This window comes from Populus euphratica, unplaced genomic scaffold (genome assembly GCF_000495115.2).
Source record: "Populus euphratica unplaced genomic scaffold, PopEup_1.0 scaffold1.1, whole genome shotgun sequence".
Lineage (NCBI taxonomy): Eukaryota > Viridiplantae > Streptophyta > Magnoliopsida > Malpighiales > Salicaceae > Populus > Populus euphratica.
The window spans coordinates 7,182,659-7,194,983 of record NW_011499845.1 but is presented as its reverse complement, the minus strand read 5'-3'; the positions used below and the strand labels follow the sequence as shown (position 1 = coordinate 7,194,983).

Below are 12,325 nucleotides of genomic sequence, written 5' to 3'. Positions count from 1 at the left end.
GCTGAAAGAAATTGCAGGGTTTCCGGTCTCTGCATTACAAACAGTCCCCGAAACTCTTCTCTACGTCTCACGTTGTTATCCTTAACCCGAGGACGGGTATCTCTCGAAACCTCTTGCTGCTTCTATGATGTTTTCTATCTTGGTTTTTTTTTTTTAATTACCTGAACAGGATTATGTTTGCCCGCTGAGAAAATGTATGAAATGCTAAACAGCTTAATTATTCGCACCACAAAAACTATCTATGACTCAATCAAAATTGGATTTGATAGTTAATTTAGAAACCCAAAGCTTGAAAAAGTTGTTTCGCTACAGTAGCTCAGGTTTCTCACCATTACGATCTTGGGTGGCATCGTAGAGATGTCTCCTTTGCATATTTATCTGAGGGTGTTAGTCCACTTGGCAGTGGTAATAGGGCTCCGTGCTTGGTAGCAATGTCAAATCATTGTTCAAGTCGTTAAGAGATTGAATCAATGTCAAACAAGATATTGAACATAAATTAGTTATTACTTATTCATGTAATATGATTAGATCGAATTAAATGTTACACGTAATTGATCCTGATTCAACCCGTTATCCCTAAATTTCGAAGATATAATTCAGCGAGCGTGCACACGTACTTGTGACTTCAGACTTGATTTTTTTAAAAAATAAATTATGTAGGATATTTAAACTACTTGTATATGTTTTAATTAATTTTAATAAATTTTAAAATTAATAATCAAATAAACATTCAATCATTATTAATATTAACAATCTCAAAACTGAAACATAAAACCAGAAAAAAAACCACATAAAAAAATAAATTCTGTAATCCCAAGCTATTTATCACTGTAATTTTTTATGTCACCCTTGAGAGTCAAGTTTGGGCATGTGATGGATAAAGGCGAGTCTGATTAATTACCATTTGGATTCCACCAGAATCAAAGGTGACGGGAAATAACTTTCTAGATAATTTTCACTTTTCTGCTTTAATTTGTTCCCCAATCGCTGCTTCCCACGTGACAACCAAAATGGCTGCATGGGTTTTCAAGGCTCCCGCCGGAAGCAGAGTCTGCTTCTAAGTTGTAATCAACGCAACAAGTCGAGAAAGAGAAATTCAAATTGCAAATTATTGTCATCAGAGAATAATAATCGACGTTACAGGGGATAAAACATTTGAACAGGGTTCACTGTCCAGAGCATTCCTTGTTGAAAAACAGGACATCGAGTTCATAAGAACCTTACTGGTCCTCGAGCAAACAAGTTCAGCAAAAATTTACCTCATATCTATCTGTGACCCCCAAAACCTCCTAGTTGTTCTTCGTTTCCAAGCACTTCCATTCCCGGGATCGGAGAAACAAGTGATATTGCTTTCCTTCTATAACTCCCACGATAGACTCATTATTAACCAATCAATTCACTTCGAAGACTCATTGATCATTATACCTGGCTAGTAGCTAGAAATCGAAAAACAAAATTCAAAAAAGGCCTGCAGCAACCAAGTTAAAGCAACGGCACTCGCAAAAATCGAAGAAGTAACGAGTGCAAGACGAGATCAAGAAGAAACAGCCCTTGTTGCTGATGAATGGCAGAGGCTCTACTTTCCAAAACAGAGTCCCAAGAAAGATGAAATTTTCTTTAATGAATCCTTCAGAACTTGGCCTCGTTTAGGGATCCAACGAGGCGCCAGAGGTAACGGTGGAGTTGGAGCAGGCATGTCGAGTGGCATTATCAAATGGTGACCTCGTTTTTTTTTTTTTTTTGTGTGTGTGTGTGTGTGTTGGCGGCCGCTGCTAATGGCAATGGATAGTTCGGCGCAGCAGATGGACAATTGGTGGGGAGGTAAGAGAGGGCCGACATAGGTGTTATATATATAAATTAAACCGCGTGCTTAACGAGTGGGAAGCCGTGTGTAGCATTTGAGAGTAATATAAGAGACTCGTTCTAAAAAAGTAAGAAGGAGAAGCCCACCCACTTTCAAAACTAGTTCGCTATTTTAGCATGGATATCGCTCAAGGGCAGACCCCCCCGGTCTCCTGTTACTCTTTTATTCCAAGTCTCTCCTGGTTTCGAACGCGTCCCTGTTTCTGCACACGCTTTGGCATAGAAGGTGAGTCCGCCAAAGCCTTTACTTTAATGCAAGTCTCCGCTTCTTGACCTGTGACTTTTCTTGATCCTCCTAGCCGGGGTATACCCCTTCTTCCGGTAAATTATGAACAGCTTGTTGAACCGTCCTGCGTCAGCAATCTGCTTGGCATTAATAACGTGCTTTGCGTGCCCAATATCATTGCCAGTTATAGGTGATTGAGATTATGTTAATATTTTTTTAAAAGTGTTTTTAATATAAAGATATATTAAAATAATAATTTTTTACTCTTTAATATTAATGCATTTGAGAATATTAAGAAATATTAATTTAAAATAAAAGATAAAAAATATTATTTTTTTATAATTTCCTTTCAGATACAAAAGTAAACAGCAAGCTAACTCTGACTGGACTAATTACGTGACTCGTGTTTTTTTTTTTTTTGTGTTTTGTGGACCTGCGTTTGTTTCTTTCGTTCCCTTTCCTTTTGTTTTTTAAATGCTTAAACGTCAGTTTCCTAGTTGAAACAAGGCACTGGGAGTAAGAAATAATTACGACTGGATCCTTGAAACGCCGTCCAAAATTAGTATTATTAGTATAATCCTCGGAGGCGTCATACAAAATCAAAAACCATGTTTAAACTCGAATTAAATGCAAGAAAATTGGATTTCAATTTTTATATCTGTAGTCTCGGGTTTTAAAATATATAAATATAGTGATTGATGGTCTTGAAATATAGACGAGTAAACTGGTGAAGTGGTTTTTTTTTTGTGTTTTGTGGACCTGCGTTAGTTTCTTTCGTTCCTTTTCCTTTTGTTTTTTAAATGCTTAAACTGGTGAAGTGATTGAAATTAATGCAGTCAATTCCATTATGGTTGAAGTTTTATTTTTTATTTAAATTAGAACAGTACATTTTGGCATGATGTTTTTCGGTTTGGAAAAAAACACAGGACGGGGCATAAATAATAAAGCTAGGGGAGCAGTGGATCCAATTAAATATGCACAGAACATGTATGGAAAAGGTGCTGTGGGGTCAAACAACCTGGTTATTAGTCTACCTCTTGGCCAGTAAACTCTTTTGTCGTCTCACCAAGCCACTTGAGTCGGGAATGCGAGCCCATGAATGGAAGACCGAGGAGCTCCAGCACTGCGGGCATGAAAAGGCGTGATAACGGGCTATGTTATCACCCATTAGATTTTATTTTTTAATGGACACAAATGCGTGTGGAAATTGAAACCACTCATTTACATCCATCCCCTCCTTCCTGGGTGGGAACTGTCCGCCTTGTCAGTTACGGGCGGCGCCACATGTTCATTGCAAAATTTAGCGGAACGACAAGGTGATTTTGTTGAATATTGTTTTCATATTTAAAAATATATTTAAATTATTTTTTATTTTTTAAAATTTATTTTTAATTTTAATATATTAAAATAATTTGAAAATATAAAAAAAATTAATTTGAGCTAGATAATTTTTTAAAATATAAAAACAAATTAACCCTTGAAAGCTTATTTATAAGGCATTACTGAAATTTTTGTTTTTATTTTAAAAAAAATTAATTTTTTTCTGATGCATTGATATCAAGCTACAACCAAGTACTGCCAGGTCTGATAAATAGATAGCGTCAATATAGTGTGTGAGCCTAGCAGTACACTAAATCTAGGCACCATCCAAGTTTGACAAGTGCTATTACACCTAGTGGCTTGTATGTTGCCAAGTCAGTTGGGCAAACTCAACAGGTGTTTTTTTGAAAGTGTTGAGCTAGTAGTTTTTTGTCATCACATCCCAGACATAATCGAACTCGCTACACTATAGATTAAAATATAATACATGAATTTATCATCATCAATTATATAGATTTTTACATTAAATCTTTAAAATTTTATTTTTTAATAAAAAAGTTTAGTTAAATAAGTTTACACTACACCATCAACATTAAATATATTAAAGTCTTTTATGACATGACATTTTTTTATATTCTAACTAGCTTAAATGAGTGGAATATAAATTAAAATATTATAAGAATAAAAATTATAATTTTTTTATTTTTATAGAAGATAAAACTTATAAATTATAAATACATTGTACAACATTTGAACAAAGAGCATCTCTTTTTATATGTATTTTTATATTCTTATCTCAAAAATATATTTTTTTAAGCACTAAAGAGTTTTTATCTTTTAAAAATGAGATATTTCATGGATACTGACTACAAACTATATTAACTTATCAAGTATAAGGTATGAATTATAGAAAAAATAAATAAAATTATTAGAATTAATTGATTAACTATAAAATTGCATGCCTGTAAGCTTTTTTTAAAAAATTATTTGTAAGAGTATTTATTTTTTGTATGTTCTACTTGTAATTTTTTTGATATAATCGAATTTATTTTTAATGGTATCAGTAATATTATCATTGTAAAATTGATATGTTTTTTATTTTATTTTTTGTTTTTATCTCTTTTCTCTCTTTTCTTCTTATTGAATATTGTGTGTGTCAATTTTATAATTTTTAAAAATAATAAACTGTACTTCAAACTTGTAAATTATAAACACTGTCCAAAATATATTATTTTTATAAATAGTTTTTACTTTCTCATTTTTTTTAAATACCATAAACTTCAAAAATACTGATAAAAACCATGACTTCAGGAATTTAATGAAAAGAATACTCTACTGACAAGTAGATCCCAACCCCCAATTTAAATATAGTTTTATTTATTTTTATGTTTTAAAAATATTTTCTAATTAATATTTTTTTTATTTTTAAATTATTTTAATGTATTAATATTAAATATTTTTAAAAATATTTAAATATATTTAAAAAAATTTATTTTTTAAAAAATCACCATAGCATTTCCAGACACCCGTATGGATATAAACTCTCTCTTGCATTGGAGCTAGAGCTATTTTCACAACGAAACGTTTATGTACTCCAAAAGTCCTCTTAATTGGGACTTGGGGTGTGAGCTGTCAAACCGAGTAGTGAATTGACGGGTAAAGTATAAAGATATAGATCGTGGGCTGGGTTGGGTTTATAACAAGTCATTAATGCAGTTAAATCTAGCTTATCCAACCACTAATTAAATATAAACCCAACTGGTTCAAAATTAAATAATTGATTTTCTTGTTTTTTACATATATCTCAGCTCAGCGACATGATTCGACTACTGACCCGAGTGCTTGGAAAAAAATATCATGTCTTGTATAAAGGGTGTGACTGCTTTGAACTCTAAATTCAAATTTTTTAAGATGCCCACGAAGAGAAGGTGACAAAGCCCTCATGTTTTTAAAACTCGGAACTGGAATTTGTTGATCCGAGACCATACTCAATTAACCTAGAGTTAGAATGAGGTCAAGTTTTTTTTAAAAAAATAAAATTAAAAATTTAATTGATCCAATAGTTTGATTTGATAACTTAATTAACTTGGTAATATCCAATTATTTATTTATATAATCAAAATGATATTATTTTATTTTATAAAAAAATTAAAATTAACTCATATAATCTAATGATTCAAACAAAAGAGTCTTCAACTAAATTGACTATGAAGTCGAGATTTCAAAATTGTTTGTAAAAAGTAAAGATTTATTCTAAATTAATTATTTTGATTACATGGTATATAAAAATATAAATCATTAAAAAAATTTTAGATCCAAGAGAATTTCTAATAATGCTATACCAAGATAATGACTTAAAATAATAATAATAGAAAATCTAATAAAGAGGTAAGACTCGAATTTTTACTGGATTGTCTGTAAGCTAGTTTCCATGGGTAACAGCTTTACTATTCATTGGACTGTCAGAAATATCAAAATTAAACCTGTAAGTTGCTGACTTGGCTAACTTTATTATTTTTCCTCGATATTTCTGTATTTATTATTTTATATTAGATCTTGTGTTAATTTTCTTTATGTATTTGGACTCTGATTTGTTTTGTAGTGAAGGTTGACTCTTCTAGTCTATAAAAGACATTGTAAACCTTTTAAGAATACAATATTGATTATTTTAATATTTAAAAAATAAAATAAGGTTTAATGAATTTTCAATCCTATTTCAATTAATCTTCAATCTTTCTGGGCTCCCTGCTGCCTTGATGGACTTCCCCTTGCATCAAGAAATATCAAATGATTGATATTTGACATTTTTATTGTATTTATTAAAAAAATACAATAAAGTAACTCTAAAAGATCATAACTTTTCGATGGAAGGAAATCAAGTTCGGGATTATTATTGAAGCCTTAATTGCATGGTCTGAATGCTCGTTCAAAGGTTTTTTCTTGAAACATCATGAATGTTCTGAAACATATTATTCACAATTCAATCCTCGAATGTTTTTTTTTTCATTTTGATTCTTAACTCTCTTTTAATATTACAATCTAATCCTTTTACTCAACAGCCCTCACTCTTAAATTACCATGGCGCGGAAATCTAATAATCTGCCTTTGTTTCATGTGTGATATTTTATAATACATGGGAAATAATCTCTGAGTACAGAGGAAAATTATTTTATTTATTGATGAAATCTCTTTGATATGAATGTCGTTATTGTCCTGTTCTCTATTAACACTTAGACACTAGTAGAACAGGATTTGTTTTTGCAGTAAATATTTTTTTAGAAAAGAATTTGGATATTGATGTAAAAAATAAAATTTAAAAAATAAAAAAATATCTTTTTAAATTTAGAAAAGCAAACGTGCTCGTAGGAGGTTGCGTGCGTAGAAGAAAAGAAAAGAAAATTAAATTGTTGGAAACGAAGATGTTTGGAGGAGGAGGAGGAGAGCAGGCGGGGCCTGGGCGGGAGTTGAGAGCAGCAGACCCAGCGGCGAATAAGAGGGAGTTTGTTGTGAATGTCGAGTCATCTTGCTCTGTTTCTCATAATTCCGATAGCCACTTCCTTCCTCCTCGCAACAGCGCCTTCTTCATTCCACCACCACCACTTACTACTACCACTACTCAGCCCAAGGTATTATATTTTGAACTACTCGATTCTCTGTGTTTTCTCTCTGTTTCTACACATCACAGTTGGCCCAAAAGAATTCATGGACTTGGTGAGTATATTTTATGCTAATAATGAAACCATTCTCATGTTTCTGCAACTTTCCCTTTTCTTTTCAAATTCTAAACGTGGCCGTATTAATTTGACTTGATGGAATATTTTTGTTTTTGATTGTTGAACTTCATGTTTTTCTTTTTACCTTTCCTCTTTGATTGATTTTGCTTGATGGGCTATTCCCATTTATCTTGAGTTTAATAATATGTACACTAATGGGCTTATGGATATGTTGACACTCTTGCAAAGTAAGAGGAACCCTGGATTTTTTGTTTGTGTGTTAACCAGGAGAGAGGAAGATGGGAGACAGTGGTGCTAGCATACAAGACACTTGGAGTTGTCTTTGGAGGGCTTGTGACATCACCATTATATGTATACCCATCAATGCCATTGAAGTCTCCTACTGAACAGGACTACTTGGGAATCTATAGCATCATGTTTTGGACTCTCACACTCATTGGGGTTGTTAAATATACCATTATAGCTCTCAAGGCCGATGATCAGGGCGAAGGTTTGCGCTAATCCATCTTATTGATTTGCATTCTATTCTGTGTTTTGATTAAGTTCTGGGCCAGCTGTCTTCTTGTCATTTTAATTTAGTTTTTTTTTTCCTTTGGTATGTGTATAACTTCCCCGAGTATTAAAGATGAATGCTTTGATTGTTGATTTTTTTTTTATTCCATTTGGTTTAAGTTTTATGGTTTAGTCCCTATCTAGAATTTAGTTGGCAGATGGATGGATACTCTCTCTCTCTGTCTCTCTCTCCCCTTTTCATGCAGTGTTCTTTTTCAGTTCTAAAATCCAGCTTTTCTATATATGTTTCCTTGAATTGAATCTACTTTTATAATGTATATTGGTTTTATTGATGTAGGCTAAACAGGTGAGTTTTCGTTCATCCTAGCATGTGTTGTTTGCTATTTGCAGTTTTCTTTAAAAAGCTCATTCCGCTAATTATAATTCTTAAAGTTTCAAGATGTTTTCTGCACATTGGATCCCACTGAGATCTGAACTGTATGAATAATTGGGAGTAAGGATTGAGCAGAAATTCATTTTATAGGAAAGTAATTCTACTTTCTTTTGTGGTAAATTTGTCAGAGGTTGTAGAATCTTTTGAATCTGCACATATGTAGTTCAAAAATCTATGTTGCGTTGTATAACTGGTTATGATTTTTTGTCTGTATAGGTTTCATCAAATTGATTTCTCTCTTTAGAGGTGCATATACAAGAGTTATGATTTTTTTCATTCGCAGTTACCAAAACTTTTGATTGCTCTATTACTTCAAGACCGTGGTCTTCAAGAATGACCTGAAATAGTGCTAGAAGCAAAGCATACACTCATAATAACGCACAGGTTCTTGACTGGTGCAAACCACTGATTATATGCAGGTGGAACACTTGCTTTGTACTCATTGCTCTGCAGGAATATGAATATTGGTATCCTTTCCTCCAAACAAGTACAGACAAACTCAAGTTTCTCGCACTCTGTCTTGCATGAAGGCACTGAGAATAAAAGTAGGCTTGGAATTTTTTTTGAAAGAAGCATAGTTGCCAGAAGGGCACTACTTTTCATTGCTATGTTAGGCACATGCATGCTGATTGGGGATGGTATACTTACACCTGCAATCTCAGGTTTTTCATCTTTTTTTTTTCCTTCTCTTTTCTCTTTACCTTCATATGGAGTAGTATTTTTCATGGATTACTTGTTTAAACTCTTAAATCTCTTGACAGTGTTGTCGGCTATGGAGGGTATAAGAGCACCTTTTCCCTCTGTCAGCAAATGTAAGTACTAATGATGAATGTTATAACTTGCAAATTGCAGTTACCTTGAGAATCTTATTCAGATACTCCTAAGTATGAAGATGCCACTGCACAGTTCTTGTCAAGACGTTCCTATGTCCATAGAACATTTTAGTTCTCACCTTCAATGCTCTTGAGATTGCATTTTTGGCAATTGATAGATATTGATTATATAGAACTGTTTATTACTATCTCATTTCAGGTTAAGGGTGTGTATGGATTCTTAGTGCGTTGCATAATATTTGTGGGCAATAAAGTGGATTGGGACAAGTTCAATCATGGAATTGAGCTCAACCCTGTTTATGGACTGTGAGATTAGTCCAAACACAACTTGCATATAGATTGAATGATGTCACAATCTTCTTGTAAATTTAAGAAAACTAAAAGGTAGATTGAACAAGTAAATAAAGATAAAAACAATCACTCAAAAATACAAGGTCAAAGGTAACTTCAAGAAGTCATTTTAGATGGAAATATATTTTCAAATATTCTTGTTGCTTTGCCAAATTATGCTTGAATGCAGGATAATGAAAGTCAAAATTTGAGTTATCGAGTGTTATATCTGTCTCCCCATCTCAAATGAAATTCTCTTTTTACAATTTAATTTTCTATCATGTTGCAGCTTCAGTGGAAGCACTTTCTGCAGTGGTTCTAGTTGTTCTTTTTCTGCTTCAAAAGTTTGGCACTTCTAGAGTGAGTTTTATGTTTTCCCCAATAATGGGTGCGTGGACCTTGTGTACTCCATTAGTAGGGATTTATAGCATCATTCAGCATTATCCTAGCATATTCAAGGCTTTGTCTCCTCACTACATATTCCATTTCTTTTGGAGAAATGGAAAGGAAGGATGGCTGTTGCTTGGTGGAACTGTTCTCTGTATCACAGGTGGAGCTTTTTTCTGTTCTTAAATTAAAAGATTGAATATTTCTTTCTGCTCTATTGATTGAACTTTGTGCTGTTCAGAACTCGAATGTTTTCAAATAATCCTAATTATCTGAGTTTAGATATGACAGCCAGGTTTCTTTCGAGAAACTCGTTGCTTAAAATATTAGAAGAAATTCACTTGATTTTGGTGAAGAAATTACTATTAGCTTGTTTGTTGTTTCATTGGGTGTCTAGACCTGCTCACATCCTGTAACAGTTTGAAAATGCTGATAAGAGTTTCAGAGTGAGTTTCCTACTTCCTTTCCACATATCAAAACTGAAACGTGCATACTTTTTTTGGGTTTTCCACCATAAAGGTTCTGAAGCACTTTTTGCTGATCTTGGTCATTTTAACAGAAGCTCAATTCAGGTAAACATCCATATCGCTTTTTCAGCCCTTTTCTATATTTTATCAATAGCTTATTCCACATTGATGTCGAACCAGATTGCCTTTTTGCTTGCAATATATCCATCTCTTGTTCTGTCGTATGCGGGGCAAACTGCATACCTTATCAAGAACCCAAATGATCATGATGATGGATTTTACAAGTTTATACCTACAGCGATTTACTGGCCAATCTTTATCATAGCCACGCTAGCTGCTGTTGTTGCAAGCCAGTCTCTGATATCAGCCACCTTCTCGGTCATCAAGCAATCAGTTGTACTGGATTATTTTCCTCGTGTTAAGGTGGTGCATACATCTTCTAACAAAGAGGGTGAAGTCTACTCCCCAGAAGTCAATTACATCCTCATGATTCTTTGTGTTGCAGTGATACTTATTTTTGGAGATGGAAAAGATATCGGGAATGCTTTTGGTATGTTAAACCAGTACACTCAGCTTTCTTTTGATCACATTTTCAACAACCACCAATTGCTGTCATTTTGTAGATCTGGTTTCTTTTCACATCACCCAAGCAGCTGTTGTTAAAGTTTTAATACAGTATATCTCAACCCCAATAAATTGTAGTCGAGTGTGCAATGGCTGATTAGAGGCAATTAAAGTTCTCACATGTTTGTTTATTATTAGGTTTAGTGATGATATCATCTATCATAGTGTTATAATACTGCTAATTTTTCTTTCAGATCAAAATTTAATATTTAAATTTCATGTAATAAAATGTTGCCATTAAAAAAAAAAAATGCTAAAAGGTAGGTGTATTTCCAAATTCTTCAATCTAATTCAAAGGAAGCACAATTGGATAACGCCTTTCTCTATGTTGGCGCTTACTGGCTTAAATCTGTGCGTTGTATGAGGTTGTTGGGGTCATTATGTGGTTCTTCATTTTGGCTTAGACGCCCTCATACTTTCTATTTTGGGGAAACAACCTATTAATTTAACATGCATGCTTGCAGGTGTTGTTGTTAGTCTAGTAATGCTCATCACCACAATATTACTGACGTTAGTTATGATCATGATATGGAGAACTCCACCATGGCTGGTTGCAATTTACTTCTTCATATTTTTTTACAATGGAAGGGGTTTATGCCAGTGCTGTTTTGAGTAAAATACCTGAGGGTGGATGGATTCCTTTTGCCATATCTTTTATCCTTGCTTTCATTATGTTTGGCTGGTTTTATGGAAGGCAGAAGAAGATAGAGTATGAACTGACTCACAAGATAGACTTGGGAAGACTTGAATTGCTATTATCCGAGCCAGGTATCCAGAGGGTTCCAGGATTGTGCTTCTTTTACAGCAATATTCAAGATGGCCTGACGCCTATCCTTGGACATTATATTAAAAACATGAAATCACTACACAAAGTCACTATTTTCACAACACTTCGATATTTGTTGGTGCCTAAGGTTGCTGCACATGAGAGGATCGTTGTCAACAAACTTGGTCTCGAAGGAATTTATGGATGCGTGATTCAATATGGCTATGCAGATTCCCTAAATCTCGAAGGAGATGACATTGTGAGTCAAGTTACTGATAGTTTGCAGGTGTATCTACAGAACTGCTCTAGCTGTTTAACATCTGAACATCACGAGGTTCAGGAAGAGATTTCTGCTTTTAAAGAAGCAAAGCTGGCCGGAGTGGTTCACATTCGAGGGAAGACGAGGTTTTATATAGGCAAGAACTGTAGCTGGTTTGAAAGAAGCATGCTTGCATTTTATGAATTCATGCACAGTAACTGCAGGTCTGCACTGCCAGCCCTTGGGGTGCTGCCACCACACCGTATCGAGGTTGGAATGCTTTATGAAGCCTGAACAGATAATTAATTATTACTTTCAGCTTTATTTTTTTATTTGTTAGAGCAATATATATAGACACACACAGAGAGCAATATATGAGGAAAATCATTGGAAGTGCATCATGGTATTTTGAGACAAGAAAAGCCCAGTATGGCTCATGTTAATGCTCTATTTTGTAAGCTGTCTGAAAATCGAATGAATAAATAGATATCGAGAGATTTTCGGATAAAATTCTCAGTGTCATTTGTTGACAAAACGTGTAGGACTTTCAATGATCAACGAGGTTGCTTA

The 12,325-nt window shown here is 33.7% G+C and overlaps 1 protein-coding gene across 1 annotated transcript; it reads left to right on the top strand.

The window, feature by feature from the left end:
* Nucleotides 1–6,770: 6,770 nt before the first annotated feature.
* Nucleotides 6,771–12,325, top strand: LOC105125923 (probable potassium transporter 17). The gene is given in 9 exon segments (XM_011026603.1): nt 6,771–7,035; nt 7,411–7,633; nt 8,509–8,751; nt 8,851–8,901; nt 9,542–9,802; nt 10,159–10,211; nt 10,287–10,656; nt 11,195–11,301; nt 11,303–12,325. Coding segments are annotated over 9 exon segments (2,262 nt in total). The 5' UTR covers nt 6,771–6,828; the 3' UTR covers nt 12,050–12,325.